Below are 23,102 nucleotides of genomic sequence, written 5' to 3'. Positions count from 1 at the left end.
GGGGTAATGGGACAGAGAGCATAAAGCAAAGGAAAAGAGCCACAGAGGGGGAAAAAGAGGGGAGGGATTGCAAAGTACAGAGGGAGGATCTCTGACATAAGGTGGAGCGACAGCAGAGTAGAGAAACAGAGAGAGAGATATACAGGCAGAGAGAGAGAGAGAGAGAACTACTCATGTGTGTTTCTGATCCCACCGTTTTAGCGGTTTCTGAGGTTTTCCAGATGCAGAAAACCCGCAGAGCAGATGATGCAATGATAAGGTCTAAATCACTCCTCCTCCTCCTCAGGGTCTGAGGTTCCAAAGCATTGTCAAAAGAGGAGCACAGGAGATGTGGAACACACATCAGACAGTACGACACTGTCCCACTACTGGATGAGACAAACTTCAGACACAGAGAGAGAGAGAGATAGATGGAGAGAGAGAGAGAGATAGATGGGGAGAGAGAGAGAGAGAGAGAGAGATGAGCCAGGAAAATCCAAAGGCATTTTTACAGTGGTCTTGTAACTATATCACCACTCTGGTGTTACGAGGCAGGACATGGCTTTAGTTCTGAGAGAGTTATCATAACATTCATAACAACGTTGCGCAGCTTCAGTACCAGTCAGTCATCGGGAAGAATAGGAGACGGCAAAGGTCCGGGCGAGTCTCTTTACAGGGCCTAATGTTTTTACAGCCTTCTTCATGTTTACAGCACCTCTCAGGCATACGATCCGGAGAGAAAGAGAAAAAAGCTGTGCAGAAATAAAATGGCTCTAGGGTGCTTCATGACAGCAGTGAGTGAAGTCCAGGACACAGCTTAGGAGAGAGAGGTAATGGAAAAGAGACAAAAGACGGGGGGGAAGAGACGTTCTGGGAAGTGTAGCCTCCTTTTTTATCCGATGATAAAAGGTGGAAACCCCTGCTTCAAATAAAACTTCCGTTAAGGATGAGAGAGACAACCGCGTGGAGATGAAACTCTGAGATGCCAGTGGCTCGTAGCATCCTCTTGGTTTTGACTACAACTCTGAAAGTCTTCTACACTCCAGCGTAAAATGTTGCCCGGCCTGCGCGTAAGCCGAGCGAGTGAAACCACTCTGTAAATTATTTCTCCCCCTTGTCCGTGCCGCTGGCAAATGTCAAATGCGCCACAACTTCGGGGGAGAGACAGCGAGAAAAAATGTGTATGTTTTTGCGCCTGTGGAATGCACCTGCTTTGCATATTAGCGCTTCGGTCAGCCAATCGGCGCACAAGACAGTGTCAGACCATGTCTCCCCCTTGACAAGATGCTTCAACACAACCACCCGAATTTACGAGATTCTGGTTTCTTTTACAAGACGACAGCTTAAAGGACAAGGTTGTTTTTTCAACCAAGGTTCGTGTTTTAGGTTATTAGAGAAAGTAAAAGGTGACTGTTAAAAAAATAATAATTGCTGCTTTCTTTCGTTTTAGCGACTTTTTGACAGGGCATTCGAACAAGTGGCTAAATATGTATTTTTTGACAAAATTATACAGCAATTTCTTTATTGTTAATTATTATAGTCCTAGACCCCAGGACATTACATCTGGCCACAGTAGTTATTTTCCATGTGTCTACTAGGGGACTGCCATACTATGTTTCATAGGCTCAACATGTTATTTTGTCAACTCCCCCTTCACATTCCGTGATCTTTTGTGGCCAGATGTAATTTCCTGGGGTCTAGTAGGTATATAGTAAATAATAATAAAGAAAACACTGTAAAACAATACCTATTTTTTAGCCACTTGTTGAATGCCACCGCCCCGTCAAAAACAGCTAAAATCGTTAAAAGTAGCAAATGAAAAAAAAAGAAAATCACCTAAAACAACCTAAACCTAAAACATGAACCTTGGTTGAAAAAACCCAAAGTTGTCCTTGAAGTTATTTTTAAGTTTGCTCCATGGTGATCCCATTGAAGAAAAACTGTCAAACTGTGAGAATGTTGTCTCTCATTAAACCCATATCATGTTGCACATCACCTGGTCTCCCTCAAAGGATGTCTATGAGGGGGGAGGAGGTTGTAGGTATGGCATACAGTAGGGAGTGTAGTTCTTCGTTTGTAACATTACATTGTGAACACACACACACACACACACACACACACACACACACACACACACACACACACACACACACACACACACACACACACACACACACACACACACACACACACACACACACACACACACACACACACACACACACACCTTCAGCAAGGTGGCATTCTTACTGGTCGTTTTAATTAGAAGCAGAGAGGAACAGAGAAAGCAGAGGAGAGAAGAGCAGAGCTAGGAGGAGAACAATAAAGGATGTAAAGAACAGAGGATAACATTTTTTATTTTATTTCTATTTTGTTAAGTTTGCTTTGTCCCTTTGTCTGAAGGGTAAACAGGCACTCCAGACACGCACACATGCATCCTCACACGCACATACCAGCACGTCTTTGTTCCATGTTGGTACTTGCTGTCTTGGTGAGCTCTCTTGGAATGTACGACCAACATGTGTGTGTGTGTGTGTGTGTGTGTGTGTGTGTGTGTGTGTGTGTGTGTGTCTGCCCTTTAGCTATATGGCCAGCGAAAAGTCCCTCTGTAACCATCTTTTCCTCTGGTGCCCCTCCTCAGTCACCCCTGACCTACACAGGTCAATGCACGGTCACATTCTCCCAATAACGCACCCTGCATCTGTCCATACAAACACCCACTCAAGCCCAATGTCACGAGTACCACCTTAAATAGATAGCCCTGGCCTGAACAGTACCATTATGGTCTACTGGGACATGGCTACCATCAAAACCTTTTAAGGGGAATTATTATATTCCATTCTCAGACAACCTTCTGCATAGGCTGCCATAGAGAACCTGTTAAAGCAGATTCAGGGGGGAAAGCACACGTTCTGGAAAATAACTGTGTATTCGCTGTGGCTTGGTTCTTGGTAGAAACTTGTGGAAAAGGATTTGAGCTGAAAAGCAGTTGAATCATGGTAGTTCTTTGAGGACAATATTGATCAAAGTCACATCAGGTGAATTTCACCAGAATTCAGACATTGATATTCAAAACAACGACATTTGTGTTTTATAGGCATTTTCAGTCAATTGTATAAATTGCTGTTATGTCTTCAGTAACAAAAAAATACAAAAACAAGCTTATTAGAACTAAAAAAACAAAAAGTTGTTTCAATAATAAAGGAATCTCTACAAATGAACAGGAAAGCAACTTTTGGAAATCCTGATGGGATTATGCATACTTACATGGGAAAGACCCCTCCGTGCCGTTGCTTTACCCGGAAGTGGGTGATGTAATGAGAGAATTCCTGAGAATTCCAAACGTCTGAGCCTTCCGACCCGACCCCTTCATCCGAGCCGTCAAGCCGCCTCAAAGTCACCAATAAAATTCCAAGTATTTGCTGAAGCATGAGCATCAGATGTCCCAAAATACAGTACATACCCACCATGCTTACGGCCTATGTTACCAGCCCAACGCGGTGGCCAGAGATCGCAAGAGCATGTGAGTGACCCGTACGGGTTTTGGGATTTGGGAACAATTTTACACTCGCAAGATAGTTAACCAAAAGAACCCCACCCCAGCATCTCTATTCTGCCAAAATAGATCTACAAGCTCACAATGCGTTTTGAACTGATAGATTGTTCAAACTTGATAGACTGCAGAGTGTTATGCATCTATATCCTGATAGTAATCATTGCTATAGAGGGTTTGTTTAGTAACAGGGGTCTTGCCAACTCTGCAATGCTTTAGTAAACATATTCACCAATATTTCATCCAATCAGGGTAAAAGAAAAAGTGAAATTTGAATTGACAAAACAAATTAAGTGAGCAGACAGAATTGCAGCTCGAACTGAGGTCCTTCAAATTAAAAAGGCAGAGAAGTTAGCCTCCGGTATTAACACAGAGCCACAAATATGTCACTCCGCATGCACCGTCACAGATGTGACTGCTGGTGACTAGTAAGGAAAATAAATACCAAGTAGCAGCAGTAGTGTGTAACCAGCACACACGCCCACTGACTCCAGTAGTGTTTGTGTTGCCAACAGACACATGGTGGGACTGGGAGTGCTATGCTACTGGCTGCCATGTTGGGTTTGATGCCGTTGGTCTGAGGACAGCTGAACGCTGTCAAATATGTTGGCACAACACTAGCACAACGTTGGTCAACCTGCATCATTACAGCTGTGTGTTGGGGCGACACACACACACACACACACACACACACACACACACACACACACACACACACACACACACACACACACACACACACACACACACACACACACACACACACACACACACACACACACACACACACACACACACACACACACACACACACACACACACACACGCACACACACACAGAGAGTATGGTGGAGAGTATGGAACTATGGATGTCCTGATCAAGACCGCCACAGATCCCGTTCCAACAAGTCATTTAATATTGAGTATCTACCAATACCAAGTCACAATCCAATCTTTTCATTTCCCCACCACTAGACAACACAGCAGCACAGTGCTCAAGTACACGAAAGTTAGCTAAATCAATCCAATTTAGGCAAGATAATTACTTCATGCCTTTCAAAACACTTGCAATGCAGATGTTAGAATTGGGTGTTGGACTACGTTCATCCTTAAATCATCCCAAACATGGCTTGCTTGTTCTGGAATAGTAAATGTCTGCAATTAAAACATTTCAAGACACTCTGTTTTGATAGCGTTTATGTTTGTTTTGGAGCCAGCTTTGCAGTTACTTTACAGATGCAGAGGAAACATTGAAACCGTTGATGAGATATTGGACAGAGAAATTATGGTAGAAAAATGAAGGATAATGTGTCCAGGTTAAATTTGGCCAGGATTCCCCAGTGAAATAAATTAAATCTACACACCATAAATTGTAGCAGCTGAACAGTAAATATAAATGTCTGCTTTGCTACTGCAAGTTGTGGGTACTCGGACTAGATGGAGTGCAATGGGCTAAAAAGATATACAGTATACAATGATGAGATTAAAAACCAGTGATGGTTAACAAATGTAGCTGATGTTTAAAACATTCACAAAACTAAACCTAAGCACATTTCGATCGATGAAGCCAAAGCTCATCGGAAAAAGGATTATAAAATATAAAAGACATTTGTAAATTATATAATTGTAAAAATCACGGAACAGAATCGCACACATTTCAATCTATTTGGCCAAACAACATCAGAAAAATGTAGTGTGAGATATAAAAGCCATTTGGAAATGCTTAATATAATATTCAAATTATTTTCAAATAAGATTTTTAAGATCTGCTTTTATTGATTGATTGAAGTGGAGATTGACAGGAAAGAGAGAGAGAGAGGGAGACAAGCAGCAAAGGTCGTCATTAACGGGACTCGAACACGCGACACGCTGTCAGGCCAGAGCCTATATGTGGCATGCGCCACCACAAGGCCAGCAGGCGCCCCCACCAAATCTTATTTAAAATGCTGCAGAAAGATTAGCAAAATGGTCCAATATCCAACGATAACAATTAGGAAATCAATGTCGTTCTCACTGAAAAGTACGCTGCAGCAAACATTCTGACAGCAATCATCCATTCTTGTGCATTTACTTTGGCGAAAGTAGTTTTTTCCCCTTCCCTATACATTTATATTTTATGATAAATAATAGTTTGAAGGACTAGTATTTAGTAAACAGCTCAGCACCATTTAATAGTCTGCTAGCCACGCACATCCATAATACCAATCAATTACAAATTTACAATCTGCCTTAGATTATTTGTCAATGGAGGATTTAAGCTTCTGCAACTACCTCAGCATACAATTAAGTTAAATTACATAAATCTAAGTTTTGAAATATTTGTGTCATAGTTCACCATTCTGCATGTGCACAAATGCGCCCCCCCCCCAGAGCTCATAGAACACAGCAGCAGGACATGTTTGGGACAAAGGCAGGAAGTAATGAGGAAGCCCTTTCTGTCAGCTCAGGCTGCAACAACCATGTAACTGCCAACACGCTTTCCGCAACACCTCCCATTAACAATAATACAAGCAGCATATCTCCCTCACACACACACACACACACACACACACACACACACACACACACACACACACACACACACACACACACAAAGGGATATACAGTAATGCACTCGCATGCACCTATGCCACACACGCATGTACACAATTAAGCAGAGCTGCAGTTGCAAGAACGGAATCAAAGCATCAACCTCATTCATTAGCACAGCAGTTTCCTCTCAGTGCTTGCCTGTGCTAAAAATGTAGGAAACATTCTAAGGAAAGGAGATTAGCAGCACCTGATTCTTTCGGTTTCTTAAATGTGCATTAAAAATACCACAAACACACACACACACACACGTATCCTCAGAAAACCCCCATCCAGTATGGTACACTATAGGCTGCTCAAATCTCTCCCAGCAGCCAATCCGCTGCCTTCCACCAAACCTGCCAGCACCTAGCAGCGTCTCTGCACTCCACTTAGCTTGGTTTGAATGCACACACCGCATGCGTGTACACCTTATACACACACACTATGCTGCATGCGCATACACTGTGTGTGTGTGTGTGTGTGTGTGTGTGTGTGTGTGTGTGTGTGTGTGTGTAGGGTTCTATGCAGAGCAGGGCGTGGAAGCGACAATCCATTGATATAGCTGTAGGAGAGAAGATTGTTCCAGATCCCCTGGGGGTCCCGCGAGCACCACCCGCTCCCTGCTGCACATTGCACACTGGTGAATGAATGGGCCATGCAGAGAGCAGGTATGTATGTATGTATGTATGTATCACACACACACACACACACACACACACACACACACACACACACACACACACACACACACACACACACACACACACACACACACACACACACACACACACACACAGTTAAGTGGAGCACAAACACAGGTAGAACACAATAACTTAGGAAAACATACTCGCACACTGACACAACGACACACACACACAGCTTATTACAGCCCCTGGAAATAGCGTGAAACATACACATACTGTACATGCTAGGAGCGCAACAGTTACATTTTTACACCAAACATTTCTCTTTTGACAGTTGTACGGCGAAGTATAAAACGTATGTTATTATCAGACGTGTCGATTTAGTTATTTCGTGTCCATTTGTTGATATAAGCATTAAAGGAATTCATGTAAATTAAATAAAGAAATAATCGCTAAGAAAAAGATCAATAGTTGCAGCCGTAATACAGTATGTGCATCTGTATAAGTTTCCACGCATACGCAGATTACACACACACACACACACACACACGACAAATGATAGGTAATTTGGATTATCTGACAAGGATGCAAACTGGCAGGAAGGAGGGCACACGCGAGAGTGTGGTTACCACTCCTCCATTTGTATCTCTCCATCTCTCCCTCTCTCTCTGTTTGTTTCTTTTCCTCTCTTGCTCCCTGTCTCTCATAAGATATTCATGGTAATTCAAACACAGGCGAGCATCCGCCCGCCCGCCCGCGTGAGCGTGTGTGAGTGTGTGTGTGTGTGTGTGTGCAAGGCAAACCACCAGGGAAATGCTTAAACTATCACAAATGGACACAATCAAAGAAGTGGCTGCCAGCACCTATAGTAATGAATGAAAGAAAGATGAGAACATACAGCATGACTCTCTCTGTCTGTGTGTGAGTGACTGCATAGGGATGGATTCACTTGGAGCTAAAAAATCTATTGATAATATAAAAGTCGGAATGGCACGGGTGGAAACCTTGTACGTGCAAAACTATTACTTTTCAGAAATTGGGAAAAGTTTTTTGGTGATCCAATGGATCCAATGTAGTCATTATTTAGTCTCTTGTAAATACATACAGAGCTAACCTCTTCAGCGCTTGACATTAACTTTTTGAGGCACATTTCACATTCACTTGTCCGGGGACAAAAGTCACTTGTCCAGAGCACAAGCACACACAGGTGACACAAATACATTTTAAATCAACTAACTGTAAGTTGGTTTTGGTGAATAAATGTTTGAATATTAGATGAATATTCTCAGTTTACAAGTTGAACCAATATTGGAAAGGTGATTAATAAGAAAGTCAGACAATAATTCCAGACAATATTGGAGGCTGCTAGGAGCGTCACAGAAAAAGTGAAACCAAGTGTCACTTGTCCGGAAACATCCATTACTTGTCCCAGACAACAGGACAAGCCTTAAAGGGGAATTTCATGCTAGAAGGCTTTCTTACCTTAAGTTGTAGTTGTTAGATCCGCACCAAAGTGGTCCAGGTGTTATTTTGTGCAAAAATGCATAATGGCTATTTCCCCTACCCCACCATAAGCCTTCAATGGGGCCTTGGGTTTTAGTGCTAATTTGCTTAGTCTCACGATAGACGAGAGATCGTCTCGTCTATCGCGATAGTTCACGCTTTACGGCTGGAACACGGCAACGGCGTTACTATGGAGTAAAGTGTGACGCTACACATACTGTTGACATTATGAAGAGAGGATTTATACCAATTTTCCCAGAGCAATAGAAATAAGCTAATTAGCACTAAAACCCAACGCCCCATTGAGGGCTTATGGTGGGGTAGGGGAAATAGCCGAAAATGCGTTTTTGCACAAAACACCTGGACCACTTTGCTGTGGACCTAACAAGTAACAACTACAACAAACACCTGGACCACTTTGCTGCGGACCTAACAAGTAACAACTACAACAAACACCTGGACCACTTTGCTGTGGACCTAACAAGTAACAACTACAACAAACACCTGGACCACTTTGCTGTGGACCTAACAAGTAACAACTACAACAAACACCTGGACCACTTTGCTGCGGACCTAACAAGTAACAACTACAACAAACACCTGGACCACTTTGCTGTGGACCTAACAAGTAACAACTACAACAAACACCTGGACCACTTTGCTGCGGACCTAACAAGTAACAACTACAACAAAAGGTAAGAAAGCCTTATAGCACGAAACTTTCCTTTAATGTCCAGCCCTGCTCTATCCCTTTTTTAATAGCAGGCCAGAAATAGCAGATCTACAAGCTCACATCATGTTCAGTTGCATCGTGATACAAAGCGCCAGCACTCGCCCACCAGTCTGCCGTTACCCAGGCGGATGCGTGCACACAACCTCGCCCTTTAGGGCGTCTTACTGGTTTAGTGTACTATGATGGAGTAGGGCATTTTGTTTTCGAAAAAACAAACAAACATAAAAACGTTGGAACATGGAGATACAAGGCTTCTGCCCGACAGTACCATAATAATAGTGGTAATAATAAGAACGGTGAGAGGCTTCCACACTCAATGTCTTCACAAACTGAAGTCAGCAAAAGCCTGATTTAAACTTAAAATAGCAGATCTACAAGCTTACACAATGTGTCGCTCCGTCCTACGGAGTATATAAATTAGGCATCAAGTGTTGTTTTAAGGCATGGCGACTCCCAGCTTTAGCTTGTTGGAGAGGAAAATGCACTTCCTCGAGTGCTTGAATTGACCCCAACGCTGGTGTGAATTGATGCGTAACAGCTGTCCCCCCAGGGGCCCTCCCACTTCCTGTCCTCGTCTCTCACGTCGGTCCTCAGGTCACGTGCCACTGTCACACACGCATGTGTATGAATGAACGTGCACGCGCACACACGGGCGCGTGCGCACACACGCACACACACACACACACACACACACACACACACCTAGCCTATATGTTAGCCTATATGCCATATACCTCTGCTGTCAGGAAGAAACCACCTCCAACATTTTCATTTTGATCAGGATCCAATGGAATTAAGGTTTTATCCAAAGCACCTTTTAATACTTTTCAGTTAAATTTTCTTTTTAACCCACACACAGACACAAAGGGTGTTCAATAGCATGGGTTCATGAAAATAAATCTAAAACCTCAAAAATGGAGTTAGGTGGGTTCCTCCCGACAACGACATGATATGATATGATTCAAGTGTCTAGCTGGTATTCATTGCAGGCGCACAACACTAGCAAGACATGGATCCACTTCATTTACTACGGGATGTCAGCGGCTCATTCCTTTTTGATTGATTGAATACATTATTTGTCAGAAATGTAAACGGCAAAAGCTACAGGCAGACATTCAGGCTAAAAGGATGACACAAAATAGTCCTGGGGACTTGTTTCCATTGTGGTCCTATGTATTCATCAACATAGCATAAAAATGACAATAATACACATCAGCAAATCTAGATCTCTTATGCTTATGGTGTTAGCATGTTACGTTATGCTTTAGCTATTGAAAAATAGCAGATGTACAAGCTCATAACACGCCACCGAGTGGCGCGCTACGATGTCAGCTATTTTTGAAAAATCGAAGAACGAAACATAGCTTTTTCAGAAAACTGTCAAGATTTAGAAGACATTTATAGAATCATTCCCAGGACAAAATGGGTTAATTTAGTGAGAATACGTCAATCTACAAGCACACAACACTAGTCTGTGACGGAGCGTTGTGTGGGCAACTGGGCATGTAGATTTAATTTTAGCGTGTAGATTTAATTTTAGCTTGTAGATCTGCTATTTTTTGGTACAGTACAAATGGCGTGGTACTGTTTATGCCGGACTCAACTGTATATCAACATGTCATGGCAGTGTTTCCAGGCAGCTCTGCTATGTTCATTCCGGTTATGGAGAAGACAACTAGGATAGCATTTCGAGCCTACAGTACGTCTTCTCTCACAGCAAAAGCATCTGGGTCAAAGTTCAAGTGGCCCAGAAACCAAAGCTCGCCATGCAGCCCTGAAAACATGTAACATGGACGTGGATGGAAGGGGATAGGAGGGTGGGCGCGCGTGCGAGAGAGAGAGAAAGAATGGGAGGGGTAGACATTCTAAGAGCTGACGTCAGGTCCAAGGACTTCACTGGGCAGGCACACACACACACGTGTCTGTGGCCATACACTCGGAGTATAATGGCGATAAAAGAGGTGAACCCCATTAAACAAATGACACAGGCCATCAAATGGTGCAATTATAAAGTTAAATCTTCAAATGGCAATTTGCAAGATTTCTATGTCAGTAGCAGAAATAAAATATTTTGTATTTGTTGCATCATACACACATGCTTTCCATTTTGTTGAACTAACAAACACCAATAATTGAGAGAAAGCATTCTGTCGAGATATAATCCTGTGTGTGTGTGTGTGTGTGTGTGTGTGTGTGTGTGTGTGTGTGTGTGTGTGTGTGTGTGTGTGTGTGTGTGTGTGTGTGTGTGTGTACACGTGCTCTCCATGTCATTTAGCAGTAAATGGCTAATTACGAACAGCGGCCTGAGGACAACTCTTTCATTTACTTCTCATTACAGACACATGGAGCGACAGAAAAAGAAAGACTTGAGAGAGAGTATGAGAGAGAGATGGGGAGAGAGAGACATTGAGCCTCTTGCAGAAAGCAATATAAGAATATATTTCCTCTTATTCTTGTTCTTATCCATAATTTTTCTTCAATTAGTTTGTGGAATTCCGCAATGTTTTCTTATTTATTCTCTACTCTTAACTAAGTAAGAGCACATTTTGGTGCTGGGGGGGGACGGACTAATTTTCACAGTTCACAAATGTAGCTTGTCCTATACCAAATTTAAGAAAGATGAAACGCATGAATATAATCTCCTAAAATAAAACTAATGTTTTAGAGTAATTTATTAGATTTACATGGTGTTTAGCATGTTACCAATGCTAACAACAAACACACGGACATGCCCCTCCAATTTAAGATCTAGTGGGATTCATCATAATATACATATTACACACCTGTGTGAGTGCAGATTTTGGATGTTAACCGTTTGGTGCATCCGGAGCTGACTTCTTATTTTCTTGACAGAACAATTAAGAGAAAATATAAGTATTCGAGAGATGACTTCCGCACATGCGGTTTAATTTTATAGCAGGTGCGTATAGGTCCTGGCAGAACAGCAAACGTTTTAAAGAAGGAGGAGAGACCCGCACACCGCCACTTGCTGGTTCAAGAGGTTTATTTTGATAAGAGTCGTAGCAACGTTTCGGCCTTCTTCAGGGATCGGGGCATTCATAGCCTGAAGAAGGCTGAAAGGCCGAAACGTTACTTGCTACGACTCTTATCTTATCTTGAACCAGCAAGTGGCGGTGTGCGGGTCTCTCCTCCTTTAAAACATTTGAGAAAATATAAGTGAAAAGACATTTAAGAAAACGTTTGATACACGAGGCCTGCTGTTTTAATTTGGTACGGGTGCTGACCTGTTGCACACACTCCATTGAGCTTCTCTCTCTCTCTCATGTGTTTTTGTGTGTGTACCTGGTTGGAGCTGGGAGACGCACTTGAAATGCTCCGCCATGTTGGTTTTGCTCTGTTTGTTTTGTCCAGCCCCTACTCCACCCCGCTCTCTTTCTCCAAATTCTTCCTTGCACACTCCCTTTCTGGATGAACCTCCCAGAATCTCCTATTTTTCATTCTGTTCACGGACATTTCACTGTGTGTATGTATGTGCCATGGTAAGATAATGCCAATTGGTATGAACACTGATTGATTGCAAATGACAACCACTTCTATTCTTGTCTATTACTTGAATGGCAATGTATTTCCAACAGTAAGAGTATATGATACAACTGTTCAGCGAACGCAGGTAAGTTTGCAATTATTTGCATTTTAAAACTGCAATAAATGTTTAAAGGTATATTCAGTGATTTCACTTAATTCAAATATCACTTATTTTTTTGTTTTGTTGTGATACTCCTCTCTACTATAGAGTGTGCTGACCATATAAGGAGTTCCTCCCTGTCCCCAGTTAACCACTGGGGGTCAAAAAACCGTAGCTTTCGTTTTTGAGTCTCTATCCTGATTGGACGAAAGCCTGGGTCCCAGCCAAAAACGAAACCTAAGGTTTTTTTGAGTGAAATCAATGAATATACCTTTAAGTAATTGTTATCCATTACATTCATATCACGCCTATAGGAAATGTCCCTATACTATAACCCAGAACACCTCCAGGCTGTACGAGTATCACTGGGCAAGTAGGGAATGCAGCTGTAGAGGGCAGAGTTAAGCAACGATGGGTCTAATAGAGTCAAAGGAGAAGGTGATTATAATATCCATGCGATCCGATATCCAGGCTCCTCACTCTGTAAAGACATACAGTACAGACTTAACACTGGTGGTTTCAAACCTCAACTGTAAAGGCCAGCACATAGCAGCCCATGGGTTTAGATACGCATGCGCATACACACCCCCACACATATAAATGCACATGTACACCCAGTCACACACAACCTCACCTCACAGTGACAAAAGCCACAGGAACAATGGGTTCTCTCTGACAGAACTGGGGACTGTGTGTGTGTGTGTGTGTGTGTGTGTGTGTGTGTGTGTGTGTGTGTGTGTGTGTGTGTGTGTGTGTGTGTGTGTGTGTGTGTGTGTGTGTGTGTGTGTGTGTGTGTGTGCGCACACGCTTTTGAAAAACAATGGGAGCCAACAACAGCGCACCCAAGCCAAAGAAAGGTGAACTTTGACCTGAAAAGCTTACTATATCCCTCAGTGTGTGTGTGTGTGTGTTGTGCAAGCGTGGCGTAGCTGGCTGGTGTCTGTGAGGCTGAACAAGCCTCTCTCTCTACAGAGGACAGAGTGTGCCATGCCGCAGCAGCAGCAGCAGCAGCAGATAGAGAGCCATATCCAAACAGCAGATCTACGGTTTGCTGCCTCTCACTCTGGCTCTTTCTTCCTCATCTTTGAATGTAAACCTTACACTTCCATACCATCTCACTTCATTCCATCATCTTAAAAAAAAGAAATAATAATATATATATATTTATTATTATTTCTTTTTTTAAGAGTGTGTGTGTGTGTGTGTGTGTGTGTGTGTGTGTGTGTGTGTGTGTGTGTGTGTGTGTGTGTGTGTGTGTGTGTGTGTGCCCGCATGCGTGCGCGTGTGTGTGTGAGAGAGAGGATAGTACACAGTCACATATGCATGCCAACCTATCCGGTCTCTCAAATCAGCAGCAGGTATCAGTGGTGTACACACACTGCATGTGCCCACCCGAGCTCCGACCTGGCAACTGTTGCTAGGGATGTACAGCGCTGTAGAGGTGGCCTTCATTCCTGTTCTCCAATAGAAAAGGAAAGTAGCTCTCGTGCTCAACCCCAGAGCCCCCTCCTCTCTCGCCTTCAACCCAACCTGAGAGATTAACTCCCAACTTCATTGCTAGACGGTAAAATCAAAGTGAAATTAACACGATTTAGCACACCATGGTTAAGCCTGGATGTTTTTTTTTAATGTCAGGTTTTCTGCTTTATTTGGAGGCAACACAGTGTAGTGGAGAGTAAAGAAGAAAAGACAACCTTGAAAGAAGGGATGACAAAGGCCGTGAGAGGAATTCAAACCTAAACAGGTGTTGTGGCTACATACTCTGCCTCTCGGCATGCCAGGAAGACGCCTTATTCGCATGCCGTTTGTCAAACCTAATGTGATACTAATTTGACAACGATACCTGTGACGCAAAATTAGTTTGAAACCACTGCTCTAACGCTCATGTCACCCATTGCTTTCAAGTGACCTCATCTTTGGAGAATATTACCATTAGAGCAGCTCAAAACTAGGAAGAAAAAAAGAGTTGCACTTTGAATAAATACAACAAAATAAAAGCAAAATGCATGACAGTAATTATGAATTTCTCCTGCGACAAAATCACTGATTGACAGCTGCTCTTTCAGACTGATGACAATTCCTTGATTATCCAATCAAAAACCTTATTTTATCGGAAGCAAAGAAGTTATCAGAAATTGTTTCATTAGGTTTACAACTGGGATAGATAGCTTCTCAGAAGTTCTACAAGGCAACCATCACCACCACTCAATCACAATGCACTATTACCCTTCTATTGTCCAATTAAGCCAGAGAGCAGCAACATTCAATCAGGCAACAAAACCAAAGTGCCTTGTGACAGCTTGTGAAAGCTGGAAGATTGCTGCCTGAGAGCACTTACTTACTTAAGTGTATCTGTATTTCTATTCTTCTGTATCTTCATTGGGTTCTTGACAGGGCTGAAACTATTAATTATCTTCTTAGCGACTATTACTATCAATTAGTAATCCAAACTATCCAAACTACTTCAAACTAATTCAACAAATTCGAATTCGAATTACTAATTATTGATCAAATTGTGTTTTGTAATCAATTAACTGTTGCAATGCGGTCCCTCATCCTTGACTCTTAAATGTACTGTTCCTCTCCTGTGTTTTTTTCTCGCTACCGTTGCTGCTGTGACACCTGAATTTCCCTCTGGGGAACAATAACAGTTTATCTTATCTTTCTTGACAGAACCTGCAAACGCACTGACCTACGGGTCCAACGCAGCATGAGCACCGATACCGCTCTACATGAATACACCACAAATAGGCACAGCCACGCGCATGGCAGACATAGCAGTGGCCAATGAATGTCAGTCCTCATACATGTCTCTCTTCTAGGCCATACATGGGCAACTGGCGGCCCGGGGGCCACATGTGGCCCGCAGTGGACCTTCACTTAATGCGGCCCACGGGTTAATATTATAATACTGATATATTATTGAATTCAGCTGTTACAATTCCAAACATGCAAACATGACCCGCTTGAATTGATTCAGGCTAACATTTTAATGCTAGTCATTAAGCTACTAATATAGTCTTTTTTATGTCCAATGTTTTTGCATTTAAGTTCATGACGTTAACATAAGTATAACGATAAAAATGTAACTTTTCAGGATTCCAAATCAAAAATAGAAAAGAATATTCAGGATTTCAATTTAAATATGCGACGCGTTTTGAGCTTGTAGTCTATTTTGGCTACAACAGTATATATGCAATGTGGCCCTCTGGAGTGCCTGTATAGTGGCCCTCTCTATCATCAAAGTTGTCCGCCCCTGTTCTAGGCTACTTTGATTGCACCCTACACTGTAAAATACTAGACTAGTGCAATGTCAATATCACAGTGCAACGCAGAAGAGCGTTATGGTCCTGGTAGCTACTGATGTGTGCAGATGTGATGTGCGAAAAATAGCAATGGAAAGTTGGGGCACGGCTCCACTTCTAAAATAAATGTAAAATAGGATGACATTTGTTGATTCGGTCATTCAACTTCCAGAATCGCACGCACGCGCACGCGCACACGCACACACACACACACACACACACACACACACACACACACACACACACACACACACACACACACACACACACACACACACACACACACACACACACACACACACACACACACACACACACACACACACACACACACACACACACACACACACACACGTTTTCCTGCAAGTTAGGGGCACATGTAGGATCAGAGGAACCCAGGCTCTTACCTCAGGCAACTGGAACCCTGTTAAAAACAACAAAAACAACCCCACAGTTTCCACTCACGTATAAACTTTAATGCCCCATCTAATGCTCCTCCACCCTGATCATGTGCATGTGCGAGTGCGTGTGTGTATATGAGAGTGTCTCTGCATGTGTTTGTAAACTACAAGTTTTCATTCACTAAAGTCCTAATTAGAGATCCTATAGTTTCCCCTAGTCAACCACGCAACACGTGTTCGTATAAGCAGTAGAAGGAAATCAAGATTTTCACTCTTCCTGCGGTTCACTTCACATCTAGGCTAACCTACGGTATGAGAGCACGTCACACTGTGGATTGTAGGAGGAGCCCAGAATACGTTTGAGGACTACTGCTTTAGAAGGCAATTCTGTAGAATCTGCCTCAGGTCTTTAATGGGTTAAACAAGTCTGTACTCTGTACAGAAGTTACGGAACTGGAGCTCTCACCTCTACTGAGGACGCTAAGTGCACATATCAAACACACAAATACATTTTTAGTAAGTGCAATTGACACCACACACACACACACACACACACACACACACACACACACACACACACACACACACACACACACACACACACACACACACACACACACACACACACACACACACACACACACACACACACACACACACACACACACACACACACACACACCATCATGTTCTAGAAATGGCTCCTGCTCGGACTCCTGCTCGGACTTGACTAATCTAGTGCCTCTCACATGACATGGGATCTCAGCATCATACCTGCTCCCCTGGCCTTTCCAAAGAAAAGGGACAGACAAACACACATTCACTCCGTTCCCTGGAACAGAGTCCGGCTCAAGATATGGCTCAGGTCCTCAAAGACTTTTTGTCATTCATTCTTTTGGCCATATAGTGTACCACCACACTAGATTTGTTTTCTTAATTCTAGGGTTGTGGGTTATAAAACACAAATCAAATATGAGGACAAAACAACAATCACAGTGTGTAAAAACAATGTAAAAACTAAATAAATTGGTCTTCATCAACAGCTGAGCTCTGTAATTAAAAACACTGAACTTTGTGCAAAGGACTGCCAGATTCCAGGACAGAGAGACAGAGAGACATTTCCTATGTCTTTCCCGACAGTGAGGCCTGGCAGAAAATGGAGGAGCCAACATAATATGTGGGCTGTAGCAGTCAATGTTGGAGTATAAACATGGCCGAGGTCATTACGCTTTGAACGCTAGCCTCTCCGTCAGACACACAGACAGAGAAAAAACAACACAAGCTATAATCGCTTTCAAAAAAATAATAACCATTCTCTCTGTGTCTTACAATAGAAGCTATTTTGTGTGTTTACGGTAGGAGAGGAAAGACTGACCGACTGACTTGGTGACTGAATGACTGACTGACCCACTGGCTGGCAACAGCACTAAACCAACCCACAGTTCTTTTTTTAAGCCAGGGATATAAAACGATGATTTATAACAAACAAAGCGCGCTGCTATAAATCACATTCATCTGTCTCTTGCTCTCTCCCTCAAAACAATCTCCATGGTTCGCTCACTCCCTCTGTTCTCTCTTCTTTAAGCCCGCTTTATACTTTGTTGCACGATGGCGTTGCATGCGCAAAGTAACCGAGCTGGTTAACCGATCTGCGCAACGCCATGGTGTGATGGAGCATAACTAAGCAATAATTCCCATTTTTACCCTACATCAGCCTGACAATAGAGGACTTCTGCTGTTTCACAATGCAGATTCCTCCCTACTCACTTACCCACAATGCTCATGCTGTCAGTGAATACTAATCGGGGGCGGGGCATGAATGTCCACGTCCCCCTCAGCATCCCCCGCATCATAGAAATCATTAGAAAGGCCATTTGGAGCTAAAACATCAGTCGTTCCAATTGATTTCCCGGTTCAGAAATCTCCGGTGCATATTTCTATTATGTGTCTCAAAGGGCCACTTAACAACATGAGAGTGTGATGGATTCAGGGAAAAGTGCTATGCTATCACCTCCGTATGTGGAAGGATTGACATTTTCTACCAGCTTTCAATATAGGCTGAGCTTCTCTATAATTATGAGATTCTGTTCTTAATTTGCTCCACATTATGGTAGTTACATGACGCCATGAGAAAAATGATGCTATTTATGAAGGAAAATGGCACATACATTGTGTACGTTAAAATGTATACAATGTGTGCACATGGTATGATTTCCTATTTTCTCCCACAGACACACTTAAACCCACACATAAACAGACACACACTTACTTCTCTGGCAGTGATTCTGCGTCCAGCAGCGCCCGCGGAAGTGTCCATTGAGGATGTTCTGTTGGCACGTGGTCTGTCCCTGGGCGGTGCCGGGACACACGTCGCCGCACTCTCTGTCGTTCTTGTTGGCCACAATGTAGTTGTCCTCCACCGTGTCCAGGATCTTGGACCAGTCCAGCGTGGAGAGGTAGCAGAGGTCAGGGTTCTTCTCGATCCGCACGGCGCCACGCGTGATGTTCATGAGGTTGTACAGGCCCAGCTCCTTCAGCTGCAGCATCTCGAACAGCACCAGCGCGTAGTTGAAGAACAGGTTGTTGCCGCGGATCACCGTCAGGTTGGGGAAGAGCTCGGTGAGGCTCTCCAGGCCGTAGACGCGGAACAGTAGCAGGTAGTCCGTCACCACCCGCAGCTTGGGGTAGCTGAGGCCGCGGAAGTCCTCGGGCTTGGTCTTGAACATGAGCAGGATCTTCAGGTGGCCCTCGATGATGGTGCAGTTCTCCAGTTGGTTGAGGTTGGTCACGTTGTTCCGGATGTCCTTACTTGGGCAGACTGGTAGTAGGAGAGAGGGAAGAACACAAACAAACAAAAGAGAGAGAGAGAGAGAGAGAGAGGTATAATTAAGTATAGCAGTTCCTCTGGAGGTCTTTGGTGCGTTACTGTATACACTTACTGTATATAAATATATTCAGCAGTGACCTTCTGATTACCAGATGGCCTCTCTACCTACTAAGCTACGGCCGCCCCTTAAAAGTGACATCTCCAACATCAACACAAACCATGTATGCTGTTGTGTTAAGTGTTAAGTAGCATTTATAGTTTGAGCACAATACAACAACCAGAACAGATCTGTGTGACTGGTCTCGCGTAGCCACCAGACAACTATTCCACAATCTCCGAATGCTATTTAGAGTCTGGAACTACACCTCCCGGAATCAGAGTAAAAGAAGCTGGCATTTCCGTTATATTTTTAAAAATAGTTACATTTCATTTTTTTACTATCCATTTCTGCTAAGCAACAAGTTATATGTGCTTAGATGATTTCAATTTATATTAGGATAAATATGCGCGACTGTAAAGACGAAACTGAGCTTGCTCATGATCAGAGCTTCTGTGCTCCAGACCGTATGACCTGAAACATTTGAATATTGTGGGAGGCAACAGTCTGGCCACGCGAGACTACTGTGTGATTAAAGCAACAAGGCGTTGCAGTTAGCGTGAATGGGGCCTAGTAGCAGGCAAAGAGTCACTTTGCTACTGTACTAAAACAACCGGATATTGACATCAATGGGTCCTTCTCTTTCCCATCTCAGTGCAGTCATGAATCCACTGGTGATTTGCATTAAGTAGAGCAGATCCATTCACAAATGCAGCCTCCCTCGCAGCACCCTTGACAATCTGACTTGCCTCAAGCTAGCACTTTCTCTGTCTATGTCTCTCTCTCCCTCTCTCTTCACAGGCTTCAATGGCATTTCCCCAGAGAGGAAATTATTGTATGGCACTGTCTCATCTGAATGAAAGACAGGAAATGGTTGAAATAAAAGCCTGCAAGCAAACTATTTCTCTCTGCTCATTCATAATCGGGCTGCACGCTTGCACACATGACACATGAACCCCCCCCCCCCCCCTTCCTCCTCCTTCCCACACACACCCACACCAGAAGCAGAGAATTCATTAGAGGGCAGCTAACTTACAGTAAGAGATGTGCAGCAGAGAGAGAAGAGACATGCTGCTACTGTGGCAGGGCACTAATAACAATACGATACAGTTCTCTGCTCTATCGGGTATCAAGGGGTGGGTGAAGGAACAGTGCTCTGTACACTGCACATGCAAGTCAATATGTCAACCCATCATCACTGGAGAATGAAGCAGGATCCAGAGATTAATGATCCAGTTTTGTAATTTATTCCGTTGTCAAGTCAATGGAGAGAGCTCCAATATGGGGAGTGAGATTATGCAACAGCTCTACGATTAGCATTTCTACTTTCATAGGAAAATAACTTAAAGATGTGGTAATTTTAAATAAAGTGATAAATAGCTGTATATTTCAATAGTAATTGATGCTATAAACTATAAAGTGTTTGTCCAGGCAGAAGGGGGCTCGAAGGCCGGGATACCAAAAATGTCTTCTAAGTCTAGTCAACAAGGCCTGCAGTAGGCTATGCACTGGACAAATGTGCATGACATTATTTCAATAAACTAGAAATACGAGCCATTACGAGCAGTATCCAACTCTTATCAACTTTAACGACAGTCCGACAGGAGTTTTCATGTAATGCACGGTAAGACTACGGTGATTAGTATTATTGCCACCACCTGGGTGGGTCTGTCAACTTTCCTGTGTATGTGTTCAACAACACAGCCATGCAAAATAACACAACTTTGAGGTGACGAAAGCTTGCCCACCGTAGCAACAGTTGCTAAACTATTTGGGTTGGCATTGGGCAATCGCTTTTGGGGTGGGGTTTAGTGAAAGAAATTGAAGCTGATAAATGGGTTTTCTCTCTCCTGATTGGATGAATGTGGTGGCCCACCTCAAAATGTATATTTTTAACTAAAGAACTGGAGAGACTGTTATGGAACAGATGCTCTCAATAGCAGTGATTACTGTCAGTATATATAGAGTTTTAACTTTCTGTTTTAACCATAAAATATCGCTTACACACTACCTTTAAGAAGAGAGATAGATAAAGGATAGAGGATCGAAGAGAGAATGGTAACGGTTCAATGTGAATTTTTGTGAAAAAGTAAAATGGTGAAATAATGTTGAGTATAGTCTGGCAGCGGACAGGCTTCTTTTGTTTAAAGTGGGAAATTTGGTAGTCTTTTTTATTGGCCTAAAATATTGTCTATATACAGGTCCATCCCAACGAATTAGAATAATCTGAAAAGGTTTGCCATAATGTAATAAAAATAAATAAACTTTCATATATTTTAGATTCATTACACAACAACTGAAATAATTCAAGCCTTTTGTTGTTTTAATATTGATGATTATGGCGTACAGCTCATGAAAATCAAAAAATTCTATCTCTATCTAAAATTCTACTTTTGAACAAATTATTTCATCAATGGGGCATGGCATGGAGCTGATCAGCCTGTGGCACTGTTGAGGTGTTTTGGAAGCCCAGGTTTACAGCCGTAAATTAATTTGTATTGTTCAGTCTTATGTCTCAGTCTCACACCTTCCTTTTGACAATACATCCAAGATTCTCTGTGGGGTTCAGGTCAGGCCAGTTGGCTGGTCAGTTAAGCACAGTAATACCATGGTCAGTACATCAGTTACTAGCAGCCAAATCGAGCTGGAAAAGAAAAGTAGCATCTCCATGAAGCTTGTCAACATACTGAAGCACACAGTGCTGTAACATATCATAATAGATGGTTGTGTTGAGACTCTGGACATGACAAAACACAGTGATGATTTAGGCCATTATCTGCTGGTGTTGATCCACTGTAGTGAAAATGTAACAATGGTTACAAGACAGCCAACTTTTTAGAGTACATTGTGCTTCAGTATGTTGACAAGCTTCATGGAGATGCTAATTCTCCTTTCCAGCTCGATTTGGCACCTGCCCACAGTGCCAAAACTACTAGTAACTGCCTGGTGCCCCATTGTCGAAATAATTCGTTCAAAAGTAGCCCAGACCAAGTAGTAACTGCATAGTGCATACATTAATATACTTATTATAATATTCTAATTCACTGAGATGATTTCCATGAGCTGTACACCATAATCATCTATATTAAAACAATAAAAGGCTTGAATTATTGTTGTTGTTGTGTAATGAATCTAAAATATATGAAAGTTTATTTATTTTTATTACATTATGGCAAATAATGAACTTTTTCAGATTATTCTAATTCGTTGGGATGGACCTGTACATACATTCATGAATCCACTTGCTGATCGGCTGTCAGTATTGAGCAATTTTTATAGGGGTTTCTTGTGACCCTACCATTAACATCCTTTGGCAGGCAAAAATGTCAAAAATGTCAAACTTTCCTTATGCTTTAAGTAGCATGTATTGTGACATGTCAAACTAAGGGGTTTTCATGATTCTGAATCCATTCGCATTAGTTTTGCACAAAAAAACACTGCATGGGCTAAAAACGGCCATAGACGTCATGACAAATGTGATTAGGTCAGCACATTTTGGACAAGTGGCAATGGCTGTTTTTAGCCCAAGGAGAGTATTTTGTGCAAAACTAATGCTTGGAATGGATTCGGAATCATGATACTTAAAGCAAAAGGAAAGTTGACATTTTTGCTTGCCGTAGGGTCACAAGAAACCCCTATAAGAAATTGCTCAATACTGACAAGTAGTCAGCAAGTGGACTCATGAATGTATGTATATAGACAATATTTTGGCCCGGGCGGTTAGCTCAACCGTCTGGTCACCTAGGCTGCTGAGCCAGCCTGACAGCATGCCGCGGGTTCGACTCCCGATCCCGACGGCCTTTGCTGCCTGTCTTCCCCCCCCCCATCTCTATCCCCATTGCC

The 23,102-nt window shown here is 42.7% G+C and overlaps 1 protein-coding gene across 1 annotated transcript in view; it reads right to left on the bottom strand.

Moving 5' to 3' along the window:
- insrb (insulin receptor b) overlaps positions 1 to 23,102 on the bottom strand; it is a 114,810-nt gene that overhangs the window by 67,234 nt on the left and 24,474 nt on the right. Inside the window, exon 2 of the mRNA XM_083767719.1 lies at positions 18,605 to 19,153. Within this exon, the coding sequence (XP_083623845.1) occupies positions 18,605 to 19,153 (549 nt within the window). The remainder of the gene's footprint in view (positions 1 to 18,604; positions 19,154 to 23,102) is intronic.

Source organism: Protomyctophum parallelum (assembly GCF_964188405.1).
Source record: "Protomyctophum parallelum genome assembly, chromosome: 6".
NCBI lineage: Eukaryota > Metazoa > Chordata > Actinopteri > Myctophiformes > Myctophidae > Protomyctophum > Protomyctophum parallelum.
Note: the sequence above shows the minus strand (reverse complement) of the source record. Positions and strands in the feature narration are given on the sequence as shown.